This window comes from Salarias fasciatus, chromosome 23 (assembly GCF_902148845.1).
Source record: "Salarias fasciatus chromosome 23, fSalaFa1.1, whole genome shotgun sequence".
Taxonomy (NCBI): domain Eukaryota; kingdom Metazoa; phylum Chordata; class Actinopteri; order Blenniiformes; family Blenniidae; genus Salarias; species Salarias fasciatus.
Genome location: NC_043766.1, coordinates 31,736,761 through 31,760,682, shown reverse-complemented (window position 1 = coordinate 31,760,682; position 23,922 = coordinate 31,736,761). Strand labels below are relative to the sequence as shown.

Sequence of the window (23,922 nt, the reverse complement as noted above, 5' to 3'; positions counted from 1 at the left end):
GTTCTGTCACAACCCATCCTTTCTCCATGCCAGCTTCGCCTCGTCATGTGGGGTCATGGGAGGCTAGAGCCTTTTCCGGCTAACCTCGAACGAGAGGAAGGGCGAAACCTAGTTCATCAGCTAAAGGGGGGGCGGAGGTGGGGGCAATTCACCTCTGCCAACCCCTTCGGTCTATAATCACACACCTCCTGCAGGACGTATTCTTCTATTTTGAACTGCTAAATTTGTATGTGGTGCATTTCCGAGCTCTCCCATCCACGTGGCGTGCACATGAGAGGCCGCGCTGCGCTCCTCACGGCGTATCACACCAGGCCTCAGAAAATCTCAGCGGATAAAACAAGCGCGACAGGCTGCGACAGTCACCCATCTGCAAGGTCTATACTTTGAGGTCGCGCTGGTTTGGAGGGTAACGAGGCAAGCTATTGCGTTGTGAAAAACGTACGATTTGCGAAGTAGAGGAAGGAGGGGGGTAAACAAGGGCACTGTGAAACGTGCTTATTCATTCTCTTTCCTCCTCGCTCCCTCGCGATCTTGTAAACACACGCGTACAGTAATTACGCCTCATTAGAGCGCACGCCGCCTTTCATGTCGCTGCTGAACATGGCCACCGTCTCTCCCCTCTGGCCCACAGACATAAACAAACACTTGAGTTGGCCGGCCCCCTGGAGCCACGGAGCTCCGTGAGTGGAGCTCTCAGGGATTCCCCCTCGCCATGCCTCCACCTCTGACTCCAACAGCGCCACTCGCACCTCACCGCCCCACACTCTGAGTCCTCTCCTCCGTTTCCCTCGGTCCTCTCCGATGAAAAAAGAAATGAAAATAGCGAGGAAACAGAGGAAGAGAGAGGGAAGCAGGGCTCAGAAAGCTGCCTGCTGTGGGTCTGTAATGGCATAATGAGAGGACTGCAGTGTTTTAGAGGGCGGCTCTTTTTATAGCGACTGTCAAGACAAATGTGCAATCATTCAGTTTGATTGAGTGAGTGCGTGCGTGCGTGCACGAGCCGGTGCTCGCAGCACACAGCTGCTTACGGGAAGCTGAGTCAGGAATTGTGAGGTGGGTAAGAAATGGAGGTGGAGAGAATGAAAGGGGGGGGGGGACCACACCAGGAGGGAGAAGGGGATGGAAAAGTGGATGGAAAGGACAGGAGTGGAGGAAAACAATAAACAGAGAGGTGTCACTTTAAGACCCCCCCCCCCCCCCCCCCGCCCAGAAAAAAAAAAAAAAAGAAAGAAGGAAGAACAAAGTGATCTGAGAGAGGTGATGGTCGGGTCAAGCCGGGGTCAAACAAGGTGCAAAATCCAGTAACTCTGTGGCGAGTTTAGAATGAAAACAAACTGCTGCAATCACTGCAGGTCACAGACAGGCCTTCCTTCATGCTGCACGCACGCACGCACGCACGCACGCACGCACGCACGCACACTCATACTGCTGGGGTCTCTTAATTAAAAAAGAGATCTCTGGCACTCCCTGAGAAAGTCCCACCTTCCAAAAGCAAATACGCAGCTCTCCGTCGTAGCTGTTTTATTAAGGATAAGGTTCAGTGCGAGCAGCGCGGCGTGAAAGCCTCATTGTGGCGCAGAGAGAGAGAGTCCCTGAATGCTCTGTCAGTTCTCTCCTCATCCATCAGAGCGACACCTCGGTGTGCCGTTTCTTCACCAATTAAGAGCCGGGCTCAGACCTTGATGTGTACATTCAGGGGCAAGGAAAGTTTGTGAAGCCTTCAGACTTTGCCGGTTTTCTGAATTAATTGGTCATAAAATGTGATTTGATCTATACCTATGTCACAGCTATAGACAAACTGTGTAACCTGATTTCTTCCCTGGGCGGATCTATTAATCATTCACAGAGGTGGAAAAAGAAGCTGAACTTCTGAGAGTTAGTCCGGACAACTTGTATTTAGTAGTAATAATAATAATAATGCATTGGTTTTATATATTGCTTTTCTGGACACTCAAAGACGCTTTACATTGCATTATTCATTCTCTCCATACTGGGTGGTGGTAAGCTACTTCTGTAGCCACAGCTGCCCTGGGGCAGACTGACGGAAGCGAGGCTGCCAGTCTGCGCCATCGGCCCCTGCGACTACCACCAACCATTCACTCTCACAACTTTCATGCTAGGCAAGGTGGGTGTAGCCTCGTAAACCAGCCCCACCCACTCCTCATCCACTATTGGATTTCGGAGCTGGGGTGGGTCTGGGGACAAGCCAATAGAAACTCCGTGCAGGGGGCGTTGGTTACTCCTCTGACTGACAGCGCACTTCAGCCAATCAGCGCTTCAAAATAAATACGTCATCAAAATGCGTTGGCTTCTCTAAGAGTTAGCTTTAGCTCTTTAGCTCTAGCTTCTTTACATGCAAAGACACGCGAAAACGTCTTTTCCTGTTAGAAACTCACCAGGCGCAGACTCTTGCTCTTGCTTCATTGTTGTAATACTTGGTATTTTGGCTGTAACTTTACTTATTGCAGCTTTCAGACGATGGTTAAAGTCCATAATCTCCGCTACGCTCGGCGATGACGTCACTTCCGGTTTAGCCGCCAAAAAAAGAAATTGAAAACATAAAGTGGCAACGCTGATTGGCTCAGCCGTTTCATGGCCGAGCCGCATTCTCTTTCTATTGGCTTCTCCCCAGACCCATCCCAGCTCCGAAATCCAATTGTGGATGAGGAGTGGGCGGGTCTGGTTTACGAGGCTAAGGTGAGTGAAGTGTCTTCACCCACCTTGCCCAAGGACACAACGACAGTTTTACGCCTGCGGGAGTGGGGATCGAACCGCCAACCTTCCAGTTATAAGACGACCCACTCTACCACCTGAGCTACTGTCGCTAGTATTTTAGTTACTCTCGCTAGGAGCTGATACCAAAAGCACAGTGCAGGATGTTCAGAGTGGCTAAAAAGAACTGCAGAGTAACAGCTAAAGTTAAGGAGAAACCACAGGAACTGGTGAAAATGTCTGTTTACAAAACATTGAACAGGCATGGTGCCCGTAGTCAGACAACACAGAGAAAGCAAGTGCTTAGGAAAAAATCACTGTGGGTCTGAAGTTTGCCAAAAATCTTGATGCTTCAAAACACGCCTGGAAATTTGCTTTCTGGGTGAAACTAAGACTGAATCTTTGGGAAAAACATGTCCTGCTATGTATGGTCTAAAAGTGGTTCGAACATAAAAACCTCAATCCAACAGGGAAGCATAGTGGAGGCAGCATCATGGTCTGGGGCTGCTTTGTTGTGTCTGGGGTTGTTGGAGAGTTTGCAATCAGTGAGGCTAGAATCAATTTAAAAGAGCAGCCTTCAGTCTTTAAAATGACTTGGAAGAAATGAAAGAAATCTGCTTTTCCAAAGTTTGAAAGAGCCATTTTCAAGATTTTCCACCAAATAAAACTTGTCTGGAACTGAAAAACATGCAAATTTTCCAAAATTCACAAAAAAAAAAGAGGTTGCATTTAAGCAGTGTCACTGTAATTTCTTATATTTTCTTTAAATATTTACCTGTTTGTCCATGTATATATATACACACACACACACACACACACACACACACACACACACACATATATATATATATACACACACACACACACACACACACACACACATTTATTATTATTATTATTATCATTATTATTACTAGTATATTCTTTTTTAGCCTGGAGATGAGTCAGGTTTTGAAGATCAGTCGTAGAATGCAAATTAAATAATAAAAGCAAAATGTTTATTTACCAACAGCTTTCTGAAAGCCTCCGGGAGTCGCTACAGAGGAGCTGAAGAGCCACAAGTTGCAGAACCTTGAGCTAGTAATAAAATCCAAAAGGTTCACTAAAAAGACATGAAATATCATAACTGTTTGACAACCCTTGCGTATTTGTATCACACTTCACGGCCAATTACTGCAGAAATGTCTTACATTCCAAATGTTACGTACTTTCTCCTGCCATCGTATGTATCAGAACACGCGCACGTTGGTTCGTTTATCAGTTGCAGTCATTTATACACTGCAACGCACAAACGCGTGTGAATACGTCCGCGTGCGGCTTCATTAACACGAGCCCAGTATGCTGTTTATTGCCATGACCAGGTTCCTCAAATTGCTCCCGTGGCGCACGGCACACGTGTGTTTGTGCATGCTCGTGTGGCGCACCAACAGCCGATTTCACATAATAAGGCAGTGTGAGCGTGGATCTACTATAAGCTTAATCAAAAACAGACAGCATGAGGAAGCGATTTGGTCTCGTTCGAGGAGGGAAGACAGGCTTTCAGTGCTGTGACCCAACAAATGTTTCCATTCCATTTAAGCCACGAGGCCTGTTTGAAGTGGACTGCTTGGGATGCTGTCACTACCACGCTCAATAAACTGCAGGCAGCCCTCCACTCGCCTGGATCTGGTTCACCCCTGTACCTGGAGCTCAGCGCCGTGCGCACAGAGAGAGAGGTGGATCGGCCTGCAGGACCAGGGCCGTGAAAACAAACAGCTCCGGGCTCACATGTGGAAGCAAACTGAGTGATTCCCAAACTCTGAGGTTTTACTCTGCTGCACGACACTGCAGTGATATATCCCTTTTGCTTCGTTTGTTTGATACTTATGAGTCAAAAGGAAAAGGATCCCAATGATGTTCATGATTTTTTTGTGAAGCCGCAATTCTACGTACAATTTGAAATATTCCGTCTTGCCAAAACTCCTGAAACCATCATATTTTGATTTTGTACAGGTGTTGCGCAGGATTTCTGTTACGCTGCAACCTGAGCAGTTGGGGAGCAGCATATGTTGCTCACGGTGACGACTTGACAAAAGTGGGATTCAAACCTGCAAACTTAAGGCTGCAAGCTTATCTCCAAGAGCTTTAGCACGTGGTTCAGTCAGTTAATGTCAAATAACATTTCAACCACTTTCAGGAAGAATAAAACTGCTATTGGTAGCAAAAGTTTAGATGTAGACAGATTTGAGTGAGGTGCAAGTTAACTTTCTCATGATTTGAATAAAAAATTTGAAATACCAAAGTTTTAATACGTAGAAATTACAATATGTCAAAGTTTTGGGGTTTTGATCTTTGACATTTTAATGTATTTATTTTATCAACTCATGAAAACAAAACATTTATTTTCAATATATCAGAAAAATGCATTACTTTCTGTTTCTTACGGGTACTTCTCCAACTCTGCGTTATCGCCTCATGTATACGTAACTGTGTGGAGAAATAAGGGACAACATAGTATGTACAGGCGCTTCTCCAAGGAGGTGAATGCAAATGAAAACTGAAATCTGAACTAAAACGTTTCAAAATATTTTTGAATTTAACACTAAAACTTGTGGCTTTTGGTTGGGAAAAAGGTAAAACATCTGATTTGTGAAGAGGAAAATAAGAATTACATTTAAACAGAAGCATTATTTTCAAGCTCTTGCAGCGCTTGTTGTTTTTTGGGGTTTTTTTGTTTTTCTGCAGAGTGGCTGCTACACGCTCATGTAGTGGTTAGCATTTTCCAGCACTTGAAAAAGAAACCCTGGTCTGATTCTGGGTGGGGAAAAAAACTTTCAGTGGAGTTTCCATGTTCTTCCCTGAGCATGTGTGGGTTTTCTCTACAGCAGATTACAGCGATGCAAAGGCAAAGGTCTGGAGATTTGTTTTTGGTGTGAAAACTTTACCCCGGGAGTAAATTTAAACCCTGGGTTTAGCAGTTGAAACAAACAAAGTTCCCATGACAGTTCCAGGCACTTGCAGTCGAAATGCAGTGATTTATTCCACCCATGCAGGTTTCACAGTGTGAGATTTACATGCACAAAAACAAAAGCCACACACACACACGCACGCACGCACGCACGCACGCGCGCACACACACACACACACACACACACAGCACACACACAGGCGGTGTATTGCAGGGCTCGCTGAGGCAGACAGCAGAAATGTAACGTGGAGAGAAGAGAGACACGGAGCTCTGAGAGGCAGCTCTTGTGATATTTGGCTCAGTTTCCACAATCTGGAGGGAAAATCTTCCCACGAGCCGCTCGGCCGTCTGATGGAGCAAGAGACGCGCTGAGGGCGAGCGAGGGAGTGTGAAGGCGCGAGAGAGGAGGTCACACACATTCCAGTCCCAAAGAGCTGGCCAGACTCCTCAGACAATTAAAACAAGATGACCCCCACCCCGACCGTCCCTCCGAACAGCCATCCACTTTATCATCAGCCCCGTCTGCTGGTCCAGAGAAAGCTTTGCTTCACTCCCTCATACTCCCTTCATGTCACCAATAAGAGACTCGGCTCTCGTCTACATGACAAGATCCAAACACTCCTGCACACACACACACTGTTTTCATCCCGTCTGGGGACGGAGCATCAACTTACATGTGTTTTCTGCAGAATTACTGGAGCTTCAACATTGCCAACGACTCTCCAAGCCCAACGCTTCGTCTGACCTTGTGACCTGATATAACCCTAAGTTCAAGGCTCACACATTAACACATACACTCTGCTTATTTAAACAAGAAAAACTGTTGAGTTTTAGTGTCCATTTACATTTTCAAGTGAAAAAAGAGATGGTTATAAAACCCTGATTCCCAAAAAGTACCTCTCCTTTGCTCCATTAGTGCTGAGTCGTTAGCTCCAACTTCACTGTGATTATGCTGGACCAAACTTCCACTTCAAATTTAAAATGAGCTGATATTATCCATGAAAAGGTAAAATGTCTGGTTTTCAATGTCTGATTCTCGAAAGTCATATTATTTTTTCACCTACAATAAAAGTTGGACTGATGAGAGAGATATTGTAGATATCTTAGATCTTGGCTCTGAATCAATGTTCCTACGTCGTGCTGTCACAGGTCAAGGATGGCGTTGTCACGGTCTTCTGACCGAAGACAACCTGCGATAAAGCTCAGTGTCGGAAATGTGGGGCGATGGTGACAGCGGCTTCCACCTACTTCAACTAACTGACCAATAGAAATGCAGGATGAAGTGACGTATAGATCAGCTGTTTCTGCAAAATTGGTATCCCAGGTTGGCCTCCTTTTCGTTGCAATTAATGTGTCATGGGTATTGCAATGCTTTTAATCAAAGGTTATTAATCACGTCTTGATCTTTATCACAAATTCACCCCGTGATGCCTTCATGAGGTCGGACATTACTTGATTTGATGATCACTCTGGATAGCTTAGAGAAGCTGAGCCTCTGAAGTTCTCTCGTCTCTGCTTCCCTCTCTCACACACACACTTTTTCCCATCACCGCCAGCTGACTCCCCCTCCCCTCCCCCCCTCCCCTCCCTCCCGTCTTGGCCTGTTAAACCCCCCCAGCAGGGTCCCGAGCCTTCCCACCGTCTGCCCCCTCCAGAGACGTCAGCCCATCCGTTTTCTTTTACTGCCCCGTCACCCTCCCCTCCCCTCCGCTCCCTCTTTCCAGGTGGGAGGTATATTCCTCCCCCGCATGTGTGGGGGAGACGTCACCCCACCCACAACCCCGTCACCTACCCAACCTGCTGCAGTCCAGCAGGGAAGCGCGGCACTGGAGGACAACTGTTGGCTCAGACCATCATCAATAATCAGTGTGTGCTTTAAGCTGACAACACTTATTAAGCAGAGACAACCAAATGCTCAAACACTGTTGAGTTTCTTTGCTGTAAATTTCCAAATCACATTGTTTTTGTGCTGAAATTTCACATTCAGAGGTCCCATACTACCCCATAAGAACATTGCTTTCCCAGAGAATGGCTTATTTGAGTTTCCTCAACTTTCTAGAAGTAGATTGAAACTCCCAGATTGAATTTTTTTCTTTCTTTCTTTCTTTTTTTTTTGTGATACAAATGCAGAGATTGTCAGTGTCGTTAAAGTTAATCGGCCCGATGCTTCTAAATGAGCATTGTTTACTTTTCAAAGACAGAAAGAAGGAAGTCAATGATAAGACTAATGTTGATAGAGAGGCAGTGTTTCAGGCTGCGATTGTCTGTGAGGACAATAAGCATCTGAATGTGCCACACAGCGGCTCCTCAAACACCTTCTCACCATCTTCTCATCTCAACACTGTCCCCAGGATTACCTGAGGTACGGCGTGTGGGTCCATGTCCGGAAACTTCGAGAACACGGACAGAAAAATGGACTAGCTAGTGACTCTGGGCGAAGATCTCAGTATGGCTGCAGGCAGTTATGACATGCAAAACACACACGTAAACTTCTAACTTGTTTACTAGTTTTTCCAAGAAGGAAATCCAAGTAGGGGACTCTTGGGCCTTTTGAAAGCAGCATTAAATTCCAAGCTTGCTAAATCATGTTGGATCACTTTCTTAGTTAAGCTGCTATAGGTTTAGACTGCTGGGAAACCCTCTCTTCTCTTCTTTTAGAAATCCAAGCACTGCATATAACTGGCTTAACGTGTTTTTGTCTCCTCTCTGCACTTTTCCTGAAACATCTTTGTGGAATTAAAAGCTCTGGATTTGTGAATCTCGTCTGGAAGAAATCGGAGTATTTGTTGACAGTCGCTCTTGTAATGTTCTCCTCTCTAACTATCCACTAACCTCAACTAGATATTATTCCAGCCATTCCGCCGCTGCCAATGCTTCCTCATGTGGGATTCTTGGATTTTCTGTTGAATGTTTTATTTGAATGCTAAATGCCGTGAGATGACTTTCTTGCAACTGGAGACATATAAATACGCCAAAAATTAATTGGAAATGGCTGTATATTATATGTTTGGCAGTAAATGAAGGAAATGTGTTTATATTTTTCAACGTTGGCCTGTCTTTGTGTGTGTGTGTGTGTGTGTGTGTGTGTGTGTGTGTGTGTGTGTGTGTGTGTGTGTGTGTGTGTGTATGCGCGAGCGCACGCACTTTCTGCAGGGCTCCAGGGTGCAAACTGTCCTGCAGGCTCTGTATGAAAGCCGAGGACTCTGGTTACACCAGGCGGCGAGGAGAAAGGAGAGAAAAACAGAGCGGGAGAAGAAGAAGAGGCAGAGCATCTGCTTTCATCCTCAGCCCAGCAGGGGAGAGCTCAGGCCTGTCAGTCTGAGAGGGATGGCCAGCTGCTGCAGCGCGCACACACACACACACACACACACACACACACACACACACACACACACACACACACACACACACACACACACACACACACACACACACACACACACACACACACACACACACACACACACACACACACGTACATATGACACCCAAACTTGGGTAATAGCACTGAATATTCTGGAGCCCCATTAGAGCTCCTCACAAAGATCGTTTCTCATATTTTCACTGTTATGAAGACGTATTTCTCAGGTTCAGTCGGGGGAATGCTCACGCTGGTAAGCAAAGATTTAAACCTGTCTAGAAAGTTTTTTTTTTTATTATTATTATTATTATTTCATTCAGCATGAAGGACTTTTTAAAGCAGACCTACAGAAAAGACAATCATTCCACCCGAACCATCGCCGCCATCCAGCTGGACTGGCAGCTGCCTGGTCTGGAAGCCAAGCAACGCTCTGGGTGTCTCTGACTCCTCGCTGTTGGCGGGCACACTACGACTTTATCGCTCATCTTTAGTTTCAACGATTTCAAAAATGATTCGCTTCAATAATTAATGCTGCAATGAAACGTCAATAAATCCAACATGAAATTGCATCACAAGCCCTCGAGCTGGATGTGGAAGATGGTTTTGGTGCCGTGCTTTTCCAGGCTCGACAGTTCCAGTGTTTTATTGAGTGAAACAGCCTTGAAACAGGAAAATAAAGTCATTACCTGCGTCAGAGTTGATTATATTCACTGCCTACTCCTCCAGGAGGGGATAATGAGTGTTGGTGGCCTCATTTTAAAGAGATGGAGAGTGACCAACGGAGATGGCTGTGCCAAGGAGCAATAAAAAACAAGCAAAACTTAGCTAAATGACATGATTCGAGAGGTTTTACACCAAAACACAGGGAACTGCTGACAAACACCATATTTCAAGAGAAAACCGTTTTTAAATCAAATTTTAAATTTCCGCACTTCTCATTTAATTTTTATTCACACAGTCTAGGTGGTCAAAGTCATTAAGCTCAAGCACAACTTCCAAAGACATTTCCGATTAATACTCAACTTTTCCATACTTATGGAACAGTGGCTCGACTGGTGGTCTCTCAAAGGAAGGTTGCAGGTTTGATTTGATTCCCCATGTACACATGTGAAAGCTTCCACGAGCGAGACGCTGAACCCCAAAATGCTCCCAATGGATTGAGTGCATGTGATTGGGGGAATGTGGAAACACAGCATTGAGCATTTTCGGAAAAACCATTTACCATTTCACCCGTACCGAAACCAAGAGGATAAATAAACCTCAAGAAAAATCACACAGAAAAGTTTACTCAACGTGTTTTGTATGAATTGAAAAAAAAAAGAGTAATGAAGTTGTTTTGCATTGTTAGTTAATGCTTTAATGCATTTTTCAAGTAATGGAGGAGAAAAATTCTAAACTGGACAAGAAAAGCATGTTGGGAAACAATCTACTAGCAAGCTTTAAGAGATGAAAAGGCAGATTCGAGAGCCAATGAGACGGAAACCATGAAAAAATATGACTTGGAAATAGTTTTCGGAAGTATCTGCACAAACATGCACCAAAAAAAATAAGCTTATGAAGGTTTCAATTTTACCCAAGAGTTCATGTTGAAAATAAAGCCAGCTAAAGATGTTTGATCTTTCAGATTAAGGGCGAGCAAATCTATCAAAAAATACTTATGAGGTTCACCACAATATTTACTTCATGCAAATTACTACAAGCTTATTCAGTACGTCAATTTCCTGACTCTGTTAGGATTAGTAAACCACACTGGCTTTTAATACGCCAGTGCCTTAAGGAGACATGAGCTTAAAGACGTGTGTTCATGAAAGTGGTGACTCAGCATAAATAGGATTACTGTGTCAAAAAAAAAAAAAGAGAGAAAAAGGTGTTGGCACAAGACGGCAGGGAATGAAACAAAATGAGAACTTTTGACACCGAATGACAAACTCACAGGAATCCCTCTCTTTCTCACCCGTTCCTGTCGATCTGATCACAGTTCAGGGTCAATTCTCACTATCACTGGGCTGATTAAAGAAGGCAACAGGAAATATAGGTTGAGAGGGACAGAAAATCCTCACCGTGAAACGAGGACACCAGCTGGGTCAAGTTACTGAACCCCCCACAAACCCTCCGTTACCCTGACGTGGCCCCCTCCCCGAAAGACCGGCTCCGATCTCTCGACCGTCGTGCTATTTATTCTTCCATTGTTGCAGCAGGAGGGAGTCACTTTTACACAACACATCTCCATTTATCTTCTTTTTAAATTATCTGGATAGTTTTTTGGGGTTTTTTTTAAGGAAAAAATAATCATCATTTCACTGTTTTCGTCTCTCTGGTACTCGGCCACAGTAAACACTCACTCCATGTTGGATGATTAAAGATATAGGAGATGGGGCAAGAGAGCCTCCCTGGACATCTATTTTAAGGCTCTCACTCACTTCATTATTCCAGTCCGTACATTTTAACTCCCACGCTGCTTTCCTGAGAGGGTTTTTACAGATCCGGTGTATTTCAAGCTTTTATTTGACAATTGCGCAACCAAGCTTTGGCCCGGTGCTTCAAAATTTAGTTGGAATATAGTGGTTATACAATTTGATGCAAAAATCATGTGCAAAACACCACTGTGATTCAAACAAAGTGAATTTTTTTTTCAAAGTTCAGACGAGGGCCCCATTGGCACTTAGTCATCTGCCCTTACAAGAGTCCCCTGAACTTTTACAGAGAGGTTTCATTACAAAAACAAACAACAGCGCCAACTCGTGGTCAAACATGCTAACTACATCATTTTCTTTTTTTTCTTCTAATACTTCATATTTTGCATAATCTCAGGTAGTGTGTGTTCAGGCACGCTGGGATCACGCGAGTATCAGTGAGGTTTTATTATCACGAGCTGCAAAGGGGCAAAACTCCACATTACTGAGCTGCTGTGGGTCAAATTTCACCAGCAATTAACACTTACACACACACAGACACACAGCTGCTGTCATTTAGTCACCCTTCTTATGTGTGATGCCGCATCATGACAGCAGCTTCTGTCACAGCCCCGTTGTGCAGTGTTGCAGTGTAAAAGCAAAACTTTTTGAAAATGAAAACATAAAACAGTTTTCAAATTAGGTGTAAATGGGGCTTTAAATGTCCAGTTCTGGACTGTTGACCAATCCAGAATGTCTCCCGGAGTACTGCAATAGCAGGAAAATAAAAATCAACTAGTTGCTTTTAGAAAAAAATTAACTACACAAAGTCAGCTTGACAATTTGCTTCTGTTTTTAGGGGGAGGGAAGGGGGTGTTATGCAGGACGTGAAAACCCTGCTATTTTAATATTAGCTCAAGTTGCTTTGTTATCCCAGGTTTCGAGTTTTATGGGTGCAGGTTCACAAAACGACCCTGACTTGAACCTTAGCTGGGATTTGCTCCAGCGCACCTCTCAACACGATAAAGTGAGCTGCAATAAAATTAGGGGAAAAAAAAAATCAATATTTTTGCCCACCAAGTTCGCCGTTTTCTTCAACCTTTAAGCCACTACTGCCCAGTTCTTTTTTCTGCTGCACAATGACTTAAGCTCAATTACCAATTAAGCTATTAGGTGCCAGTTTTTATCATTGTATCACTTTTTTACTACAAAAAAGTAGATATTTCACTGTCACCACTTGACCCCTAAAGTAAGTGAGAAGATAACATTTGGTGCATTTTGGCTTAAAGTGCTGCTGTAGACCGAAAAACAAACCTGTGAGCGTGTTTGTAAATGTTCGTTTTGATGGTGACAGTCATACACTCATAGTAGACTGCATATACAAGAAACTGAAACGGTTTGAAAGGCATTTAAATAAATTACGTTCTCACCTGTTTTCATGAACTGGAACAAACAAGAAAATTCATCTCAGTGACTAAATCACAGCTACACATGTATCCTTACTAGCATTACTGGCAAACTATTTAGCTTTAACCTGCTTAAATTAACCTGAACAGGTTTTTTTCTGACAATGTTATTTGTAACACACAGTCTACAACTATCATACTGTTTTACAGTAAAACCTGTAATGTGCTTGTTTTTCATTGACCTTCATTAAATTCACAGTTGGGTCTGTTACATGTATCATGATTTTTTTATTAAAATTCGAAAGATGCAGAAAAGACACTCCCCCTGACCTCTTGACCTGCAGGTTAGGATGACGTTAACAGCTCTGTGGCCCTCCCAACCCGTGGGGCCGGCCTGCCCGGGTCGACACATTGTCTTTTGTTAGAATTATATAAAGAGCTGTCCTTCAAGTCCAACATCCCACAGAGAGTCTGACGGCGACGAGGCCTTTTTCCATGTCGCAATAAGTTCAAAATGTGGACGTAAATGTCTGGCTTACTGTACGAACACCCAGAACCTGCCCCCACTGTCACCTCGCTGGCCAAAAATATGTGATGAATGGCCCCCCGCTCTCATCAATCATTGGTGATTGGCCCTGATCTGCGCTGTGATTGGCTAATTAGCCTCATCTGTAACCATTATAGCACAGAGAGGCAGCTGCAGCTGAGACACACACACAAAAAAAAAAAGGATAAGAAAAATAAACGAGGTGAAAAATGACACCTTCGGGGCTGTCCTGTCACCTCGCTGCCTGCACACAATGCCAGGAATCAGACAACTACCACCACACACACACACACACACACACCTAAAGGCTGGAAGGAAACACCTTCCAGCCACCAGAGCTTCACAGGTAATTATATTTTGAAAATAAATATGGGAATGAGACAAGAGCTGGGAGCAGGAGGGGGCTGCCTGACTGTGTGTCAGCGGGTCAGCTACATCTCATCTGGCAATGCTTTCAGGTCCACTGCAGCACCGGGACACCAGGTCCATCAGGGGTAAAATCCAGGGCCAGTGACGAGACGTCGGGGGGAAATGTCTGGTGGCGAGAGGGAGCGATGGTTTTGATGGGAGGGCTACACTGGCGAGTCGGCCCTGCAGAGCAGACAGGTAGCAAAAGACTAAGAGGCGGCCGGGACGTGACTGGTAGAAAAACACACAAGGCAGGAGAGGAACCGTAAAGACAGCAAGTGAAGCAGGATAGAGCCAGGTTGGAGGCGGGCAGCTGCCCAAAACCACTGAGCCGACTCCTGCCGACGCTCCCTCCCTGACAACGCTCCTCTAGGCACAGGAAACGGCCCTCCGCAAGCCAAAAGGGGACGAGAAGCAGGGTCCAAACAGCTGTACCACCACCATGGGCCAGCTCAGGGCGGGGCCATCGGCTGGCGGGAGGAGGTCCTTCAAGATGGCGGGGTCTTCATGTGTTCAGTAGTGACTGATTTCTGGGGGTTCATATCCAGAAATTTGTTCTGTTTCAGGGGGAAGAGGGTCCGCAGCCAAATATTTTAAACACAGTCGAAAAACTCCAAAGCTTAACCCCTTTTCAGGAAAATGAGATCAGGAGGATTTAAATTATTTTATCTGCAGATTTTAAACCTGGAGCGTGCAGCTTTTTTCCCGGCATCCTATTCCGTAATACTATAATAATAATAAAGGGCTCCATTGAGAGTCGCTGGGCAGCTCCAGGTCTGTCTGCCTGCCTGGGACGGACACCCGATACCCGGCGGAGACGATGCCCAGCCAGCCGCACGCCTTCAGACGTCGTTAGAGCAGACACACAGCACGCCCCTCCTGCCACCCGCAATCCATCCACAGCCAATTACCAGCAATTTCCCTGTCCTGGGTGGGGTGGAACGAGGAGAGGGAGGGAGGGAGGAAAGGCAGTTGTCAGCCTAAAGCAGACACACATGGTTCTGTTTACAAGTCGCTGGTTGTTTGGCTTCGCCGGGGTAACACAGTACCGGTGCTGGCTGGATATTTCAAAGTGAGGGAGACATGGGGCTGGGGGGGGAGGGGGGCTGCAGTGGTGACAGTCGCAGCCTGTGATGGTCTGATGGGTGGGGTGAACTTCCAGCAGGAGAGATGGTTCACTTATGCATAATGTACGAAACGCAACACAAACACGCGTCTGTTTCCCTTCTCCTTTCGAATACACCCCACCCCCTCCACCCCCACCTCCTCCATCCTTCTCCTCGGTTCCCCTCACCACCTCGAGCTTCTGTTTGGCTTCCCGAAATCCGCCTTTCCGAAACAGGAGACGTGCCGCGAGGAGGTGCCTGATTCACCAGAACAGGAATGTTGGCGGTTCCCACAGGAAACCTGGAGCGTCTCAAGCTGCCGGTGCCCCCGACAGGCAAGTGCACACAAAAACACCCCAACATATCCAGCAACGCCAGGCAGAACGCACCGCATCAGGTACACAACCGGCCGGTCAGACAAACAGAAACTAAGAGACGGCCACCTCGAGAACGAAGAACCAGCCTCGCTCTTGCACAAATATGAAAAACAGTCCTTGTCTATATTTAGTGGACAAATGGTCCGAACCGCTTGTTCTGGAAACTGTTGTGCTCTCTCTGTAAAGTTTTATGTTTAGTTCAGGGTTTCTCAAGCGGCATTAAAATTACATGGACAGTTTCTCAATATACAGTTGTGGGTACTCAGGATACTGTATGCATTTTTTTCACTGCAGATCTCACAAACTGAAAGATGCTTAATCTTACAAAAAAAAAAAAAAAAAAAAAAAAAACATACTGTAAGGGTCCATCCTTGTCCTGTCAATATATGATAATGTTTCCATCAATCCACCTTCCCTGGGTCCGCCATATTTACACTTCATCCACTTGGCATTCAGATGAATTCTGTTTTGTGAATTTAAGTTTGTTCTTTTTTTCTATTTCATCAGTCTTGGTGACGGTTTAAACATGTTTAATGTGGAAAAACTGCTTCTACAATTACACTACTAAAGATCAAAGCCCTATCGAGCACCTGAAACCAGGACACCACAGCAGTGCTGTCGAGATATGGCGGGCCAAGCATTTCGTCAGAGGTGAAGCAGCGGCATGAGCCATCATTTCTGATACATATGTCTTAATATAAAGCCAGATGTTACAAGGTTTTGATAAGCTACTGCTCCCGCTCTACATCAGTCCGTCATTCGTCAGTCTGGTAATGCTATTTCAAACTGTAGACCTTGGCGAGACGTCTGTTCCCATTACTAAACACACAGGTTTTTCTTTGACACTGGCAAAATAAACACTTAGACGTCAACACCTTGTTTAAAACTACTCATTCTTCATTAATCTTTCATTTTTTTACATCTGTTCCAGACCAGAAAACAACACACACAAACTCTAACTTGAAACAATGATTAATTCAATTGGGCCACCTTTGAAATAAAAGCTCAGGCCCTGTCAACACAACAGCACCGTTTCATGTGACCGCGTCGCTTTCGGTCGATCATCCACACGGGGCTGCGTTTTGGGAGCCTGAAAACCGCCTTGTTTTGAGATCAACGTCCAGAGTGACAGCGACCCTCCTCGACCCTCCAGATCGAGCTGCAGAAGCTGCTGATGCTTCTTGGCTGAATAGGAAGATATCTTCTTATGTTGTTGTTTTTTTTACCACACCCTGGCTTAATGTGCAGTGTCTTCTTCGCTCTTGTTGGTGCAGTTCTGTGGCAGCATTACAGCGCCTCCTACAGGCCTGGCATGTGAACTGCATTGTTTTGAGTTGTGTTCATGGTGTTGTGTGGACGCAGATATTTGAAGCACCGATGCCATGTGGACGGGAAACTTTTTAAGAACGATCAACAGTGGCTAGAAAAAAAGATCTCTTTGGCTAATGTGGACAGGGTCATGGACTCAACTCAACAGACCTGCAGTGCATCTGCGTGGCAGAGCAGTCAAAACAAGTTGTTAACTGGAGCTCCATTTACACAAAAGAAAATGCATATTTTATGTGTTTTTGTGTCAGAAAAATGTCAGGTTGTCCCAAGACCCAGGAGAATATGGGGAGACATGACACTCTGGGGATAAACCTTGTTGCTGTCCATCTGCTCACACATGAGAGGATCTATTTACCACAGCCATGGTGCGCATGCAGTGACACTGTTCACCATCTACACGGAGGTGGGGTCCGAGCTTTTTCACCTTTTTACACAGAAACAGAGTCAGAGCGTTTTCGAAAAGTTCCACCTTCAGAGCTGTTCTGAAGAAGCTGTGTTTTCAGCAGCTTCGAGCGCTGCTGTTGTGTAAACTGGCCCTCAGGTACAGCATTATGTCTTACTGAAGGTGGTTTGGGGTTGCAGGAGATCAGCCTGCTATGAGGTTGTCAAAATTTGAACGTTCACAACCTAAAGACAATGAGAATGGGACAGTTTTTAGAATCTAGAATAGATCAGACAAAAACCACTTTGCTTTCGCTTTGAAGGCTCCTCCTTTTGCATGTTGATGCATGTGGGCTTGTCCACTAGAGTTTGTCTTCAATGTGATGTTTAGTCAAATCCAAGATGGCAGCGGGTGACCTCACCGCTGTCTTTGGGAAAATGCACCATATCTGCATATGAAAGCAACTTCAGTCAGGCAGTTCAACAAGTCAGCCTCTGTGAGCATTAGTAAGACAGGAGCCAGAAATTATTCAGTGTGGTCACATTGGTTGTGACCGATCGACCGGATTCCAGTAATCACACAGCAGCCGATTCTCCGCCGACGCCGCCGATGCCTCCAACTCCTGGGCTGGAGCAGCGTGACGCCCCGCCGCACCGCCGCTCTGCCGCTGGACTGACGCGGCGACCCCACACTGCGATGTGCAGTCCGGCCGGAGTTCCCCTGCCGTAACCTCCTCACCCCCACTCCCAGCTCAAAGAGCGCCCCCCGCCACCGCCTCCACCGTCACCTCCTAATAAAAACACGGGCCGCGGCCGGGGGCCTGCTGTCAGACATGGCAACCCGTCGAGTCTTTCATCTGCTGAGCGCCGTACACACGTGTTGCAACCTTAACCGATCAAACTTTGACACACACACACACTCGGAGGATACGTGTGTGTTCTCTAACACACACTTACATGCAGTGAGAAGGGAAAACACACACTCAGAAACACGGGCGCAGCGAGCCCACTGATCGTTTCATCTCCGAAGATTCTTTCTCTGCTTGCTGCCGGCACCGTTAACACAAACACTGTATTTCTGTCGTCGTCCCCGGGACACGGCGTTCCCTTCATGTCTCTCTTTCTTCTGCTGCAGGCCGTTCGGGGAGCGGCCGACGGGGGCCTGGAGGGATCTGGGACATGGGTGAGTTGTGGGAAACCAGAGTGCAGTCTGTGGCCTCACAGCATGCAGCCCTCTCCCTCTCCCCCCTCCCCTCCCGCCGCCCCTCGCCTTCTCTATCTCTGTTTCTCTTTTGGCAGAGAATCATAGGAGGCTTCATGCAGATCACATAAAGCAGCCTCAACTGATCTGGGAAAACAGGCCTTGCTAATGCTACACGCACATCTGAACCCTGTTCAACTCTGAAACAGTGAGTGCAGTGTGTGTGTGTGTGTGTGTGTGTGTGTGTGTGTGTGTGTGTGTGTGTGTGTGTGTGTGTGTTTTACCTCTACATAGTCTTTGGCGTGGCCCCAGTCCCTCTTGGAGTCCAGGTTGCCCAGGCTGAAGCTCTGCAGTTGGCCGAGGTGGATTTTGGCCACCGAGCGGCTGATCTTACGCGTCACAAAGTTGGCGCCTGAAACACACGAGAAGCGCTTGGTAACAACTTTTTAAGTCGATTACAATTTAATAGAGAAAAGACTTTTACTCCGTTTGAAATCCGACACAAACAAACAGGGGGATAAAAAAAAGAAAGGGAGAACAATAATGGATCAGATACATGAAATTAGGGTTTAGATCCCTATCGGTTGTCTGTAAAAGACTCCACTTGGACATTAGTTGTTGGGAAATTCAGCCGAAATATGCAATCCTATCCCTTTAACATCACCTATCACAGCTCAGCGCCAGACCCCAACCTCGACTACACTGAAACCTCAGGCCTGAAATCTGATTATGGCCCCTTGAAAAAGTAAACACTTTAGGTCCCCACAAAGCAGATTGCACCCCACAACAGTTGTTTTCTCTGAGTCAAACAGAAATACAGACACATAAATGGCTGTATTTGTGTTGAGACTATTCAAGAAATGATTCCTGGGCTCCTACCAATACCAATACTGACTATAACTCGAGCAATATTAGCCCCGTAATCACATCTAAACCTTTACATACAAGTAAACCGGAGTGAGGCCCACAGTTTTGGCACTACACTACAAACAGTGCGCTTAAGGCCTCAAACACTGACACAGTGCTTTGCCTATCCCCTTGCTCTAACATCGACCATTCAGGCAGAGACGGATTTTGACTCAAAAACACAAGAATATGTACACACACTGGATATCACATTACTTTGACCTTAACAAGAACTGGCCTAACTCTGAATCTTAATTTAACATTAGTATCATAGTTAACATAATGTGACTGTCTTTACAGAGGTGGTGCCACCTTCATCACCTCTACTAAATGCTCGAACCTCCCACACCACAAGAAAAAAAAAAGCAAACAACAAAACTCACAGGTTAACACTTAACAACACTTTCATCTAATCCTACAAAATGTGCATAACAAACAAATCCAAAGACCCACACACACACACACACACACACACACACACACACACACACACACACACACACACACACACACACACACACACACACACACACACACACACACACACACACACACACACACACACACACACACACACACACACACACACACACACACAGAGCATTGCTGGTCATAAACATTTATTACAAAGCCACGACTCAGTGCTCGACCCTGACATCGATGTAACTTTGATTTCAGTCCTGAAACCCAGTTTTTTAAAGAGCCCAGTACTATCCTTTAGTGACTTGCCGGTAACTGGCGCCAGTACGAGTGCGTCTTCAATGTCTTCTACACATCAGCTATGACAGTGGTCGTGGCTTATGGGACACACAAAGCAAGAGTCGCCCGTCCACACTGTACATACACAAACACAGATATTCACTGATTTCATTTTTTTAAAGGAAAACACACTGACTTACAATTACTTCCACATGTCTCATCCTGACATTAACATAATTCTAACCTAAGTTTAAGTCATACACTTACCTAAGAAAGAGTTGTGGCATTAATTTTGCAATCATTAATTTTTAGGGATTCACTGTGGCCTTAATGGAAAGCTTCTTGTAGCCTCAGCCCTTCAAACATATGAAACTCTCTGTAGACCACTAAAACATGTTAAAACTGAAAAATGAACACCTCAAAGTGCCACTTATATAAAATAAAATCTAATTAAAAGCTAAAAAAAAACTTTAGTCTGAATCACTTTCATCACTGTGCTTCTGCTGAAGATCATTTTCACAGTATTGTCTTCTGTCAGGGAAGAAATTAAATCTCATTAAACAATTCTTTTAAGTATACATCTACATTCCAAACTATGATTTTATTCTAGGAATATAATCAATTTACTCTTGAACATGTTGGAGAAATTGGAAAAAAAAAAAAGTGGAAGTTACCAAATATGATAATTTTCCAAATTTACATGAAAGGTTGAACCCCACAAGTGAAGCAGGCTCAAAATTTTGGGACACCACAGAGAAAAAGAAAGAGACCACATGCACGCACGCACGCACGCACGCACGCACGCACGCACGCACGCACGCACGCACGCACGCACACACAACTTTCCAGACCTCAGGTCTTCTTCAGCCAAAGCAAGAGCTCAGATTAAAAGTGACTCTGAATGAGATCGATTCGCCGCCGTCCACACGACAGCCATTCAACCCTTTCAGACTCCTTCCCTCTCATTTTCCTCTCTAATTCACTGTTTCGGTGTCAAATCTGGGACAGATGCCAAGACAAATTTCAGTCTGTCAACACCAAAAAGAAGCAACAGGGAAGTTCCACAGAAAGACGGCGTCCAAACGGGACCACCACGATTCTCCGCCGGTGCCGAGACCGGCCCGGGATCACCACAACGGAGGCCGAGGCATCTGCCAGATCAGCCGGCGGTGCTCCTCTTCTCAGCAGACATACGTGGCGATAGTATCTGTGGGAAAACGAATGAGCTCCTAATGACTATTCTTGTGCCACAAGAAGGGCTTGGGGCACATTTGGGCGTCTTGGCGAGACACGGCGGGCTGGTGTTGGGTTTTCTGCTCCTGCATCGGGGGGAAAGTCCAGCCCTCCAACCATAATACGGCATTATACTAAATATGAGGGTGTCATATCTAATAACGCCACCATCTTAGTTGGAATAACCTATTAGAGCTTGAGGAGCTTAACTCTGGCTCATCTCTTCTTGACGGACGTCCAAGAGGCTAAAATGGAAGATATGTGAAAAAATGATTTCAAAGGAAAGCTTGAAGTTAGCATCAAAGCGCGGCTTATTTTTAGCTTCCACAGCATCCCTGTTGCACATAAATCTCCCACAACCTTGCGTGAACCTCCTCCAGACTCTTTAAGAGCTCCTACAGGCTGGTTTTTAAACTCATCATGCTTAAGATGAATGTTGCCTTTTAGCTCTGGTAACAGCGCGGCCCTGTCTCCACACTGTATCACTGTTCCCCCTCTGACATGGAGCAGAGCCTCCAGTTAAACACAGGAAAATCCCATGAACCCAATCATGCGAACGCACCAAATTTGTAGTAATTATTTCATAGGGAAGCGACAGCCCTGGGCAGGCTGAGCAGAAACAGAACAGGGAAGGTTAGACACGCTTGTTTAAGAAAATACAGCGTGTTGTGTGTTGGCAGCGAGTCACGTGGATCCCATGTCAGCGCCGCTGTCGCCGCGTCGAGCTGGAGTTTAATCAGGTTTAAATGAGGCTCTCTGCAGCCGGCCGTCCTCCGCATCGCCCTCCGGATTTCCAGCGTTCAAAGCCGTCTATTGTTCTCCCGTCTTTCGATCGCTATTATTGACACGTATTTTGAAATAGCGGGCGTCCACGAAGCGTAGCTAAACCGTGCATGGAAACCCCCTCCGACACTGTCAGGCCTGTCCCGTCTTTGCACGATCGACTCGCGGGGCCCTCGGGGGCCGTTCTCCAACCTGGCAGGTCATCTGTTCTGGCAGATCCCGTTGCCGCTGCTAACTGTAGTCAGATGCTAACCAGCGATCATTCATCAGCCACTGACACACAGAGAGCTGTCACATCCGCTCTCGCCTGCGTCGGTTCAGGACGCTCTTATCCCTTCAGAGCCCGGGACATTCACCAGTCACCTGCACACCTGCACTTCAACTTGAAAATAAAGTCAGCGTTTGTTGCCCTGACTTGAAGGAATCTGCATGAAAGAAGACCATTTTTATATATTGTCTTGTTGAAAACGGTCACTCATCTTGAGTCTCTTTAGAAGACACATTAATCACTGTGAACCATTTATTTTCACCAAGGAAGCAAAACATTTAATGGGTTAGCCTTCCACACCGGTGTCTCTAATGCGGGAGCCACGGCGAGTCTGCACTGAGTGTTTCTGCAGCTGTAGAGACGAGAACCAGAAGGACCTGCCCCAACAGCGTGTGGTGAGCCTGGCAGAGAAAATCACAATAGTAACAGCACTTCCTCACAGACACGATCTCAATGACTGGCTTCTGACACACCACGACAAAAATGAGTGAAAAACCAAAAACTTTTGTTGTGGTTAAGGTGTGCATTTACACTGAAAATGTCACAAAAAAACTTTTTTTTTTTTTTTTTTGAAAATGGCTCCTTAAGAGGTGGACAATAATAAACATGGCATTTTCAGAACATATCTGTGAAAATGCGAAACTTTCCTGAAATGAAACTGCAAAAGCGAATCGTTTTAATTTGAAAGGATGTCTAAACGGGAGCCTAAGACGGGTGACGACCGACCAGGGGAGTCCAGCCTCCCTCTTTCGGAGAGGGCGGGGGCCACAAAGCCCTCTTGATGTTAAGGAGGATACAATCAGGTGAGTGGAAGTTTAAAACTGCAAGCTGAAGTGGAAACCAGACCGCCAAACACCCCGAGACGGAGTGTAAAGCCAAAGAGTTCATCCTCAGAGGAAAGAAACTCATTGTGACAGAATATAACACAGAAACTGGATTTCACACAGACGGCATTTTGAGGTTGCTTCTATTTTTTGGGGGAATTTTAGGGTGAGGTGGCGGGGGTCGTCTGAGGTCACAATGGTAAAAATTTATCAAGAAAAAGATTAGAAATACTGTCCTCTACAATTTACTATTCAATGCAAATAATATTTTGCTTTTGTTCACTTTGAAAAGTCTAACTAGTTTTGCAAACTATGTAGACTGCAGCATTTTGAAACTCTTTCCAAAAAAAACTTTTGGAAGGGTTTTTTTTTTTTTTTTTTTTTTTTTAAAGTTTGCTCATTCTTTACTGCCAGCTTGAGCTGTTAAACGTTTCACAAAACAATGAAACCTTTTCTATTTTTTTTTTTTCCTCCAGTGGTTTTAAATATTTCAGTACCCAAAGATGACCGTGCATTTCAGGCTCTGTCAAGCTATTTGACTTTGTGCATGAGCTGAATGACCTTTGAGGCCTCTTCTGAAAACACTTTAAAAAAAGACTCGTCTTTTGAAACTTGCTCACGATCCTCACTGTACTACTTTTTTTTTTTTTTTTTTTTTTTGGGCCAACTTCAGTGGTTTTGAATTCTGTATTACTTTTGGAAGTAACAAAAACTTCTTTGTATGTAGGATTCTGAAATATTTGGATCTGCTAGTTCCAATCTTTTAATGAACCATTGACTTTCTTCCTAATGCCTTAGGCAAAACCCTTCTTTAGATCAACATATTTAGATATAAAAATTTATGAGAGAAACGTTGGAGAGTTTGGCTATGCCAGCTGGATTCTGCAGAACATGTCATTGACACGTTGCATTGGGTGGGCTACAGTAGGTTTTTTTTCTTTTTGGGGCAGGGGGGTTGTCAATGCAATTCATTCTGCTGAAAGCGGGATTCAAACCAGGGTTCCCCTCAACTCAAGGTCCGGACTTCACTTGATTCACCAG

General features: G+C 45.3%; 1 protein-coding gene across 2 annotated transcripts in view; it reads right to left on the bottom strand.

The window, feature by feature from the left end:
* gmds (GDP-mannose 4,6-dehydratase) overlaps positions 1 to 23,922 on the bottom strand; it is a 230,739-nt gene that overhangs the window by 122,974 nt on the left and 83,843 nt on the right. For both annotated transcript variants that reach the window (XM_030082972.1, XM_030082973.1), the window contains one exon: positions 18,453 to 18,580. In XM_030082972.1, the coding sequence (XP_029938832.1) occupies positions 18,453 to 18,580 (128 nt within the window). The remainder of the gene's footprint in view (positions 1 to 18,452; positions 18,581 to 23,922) is intronic.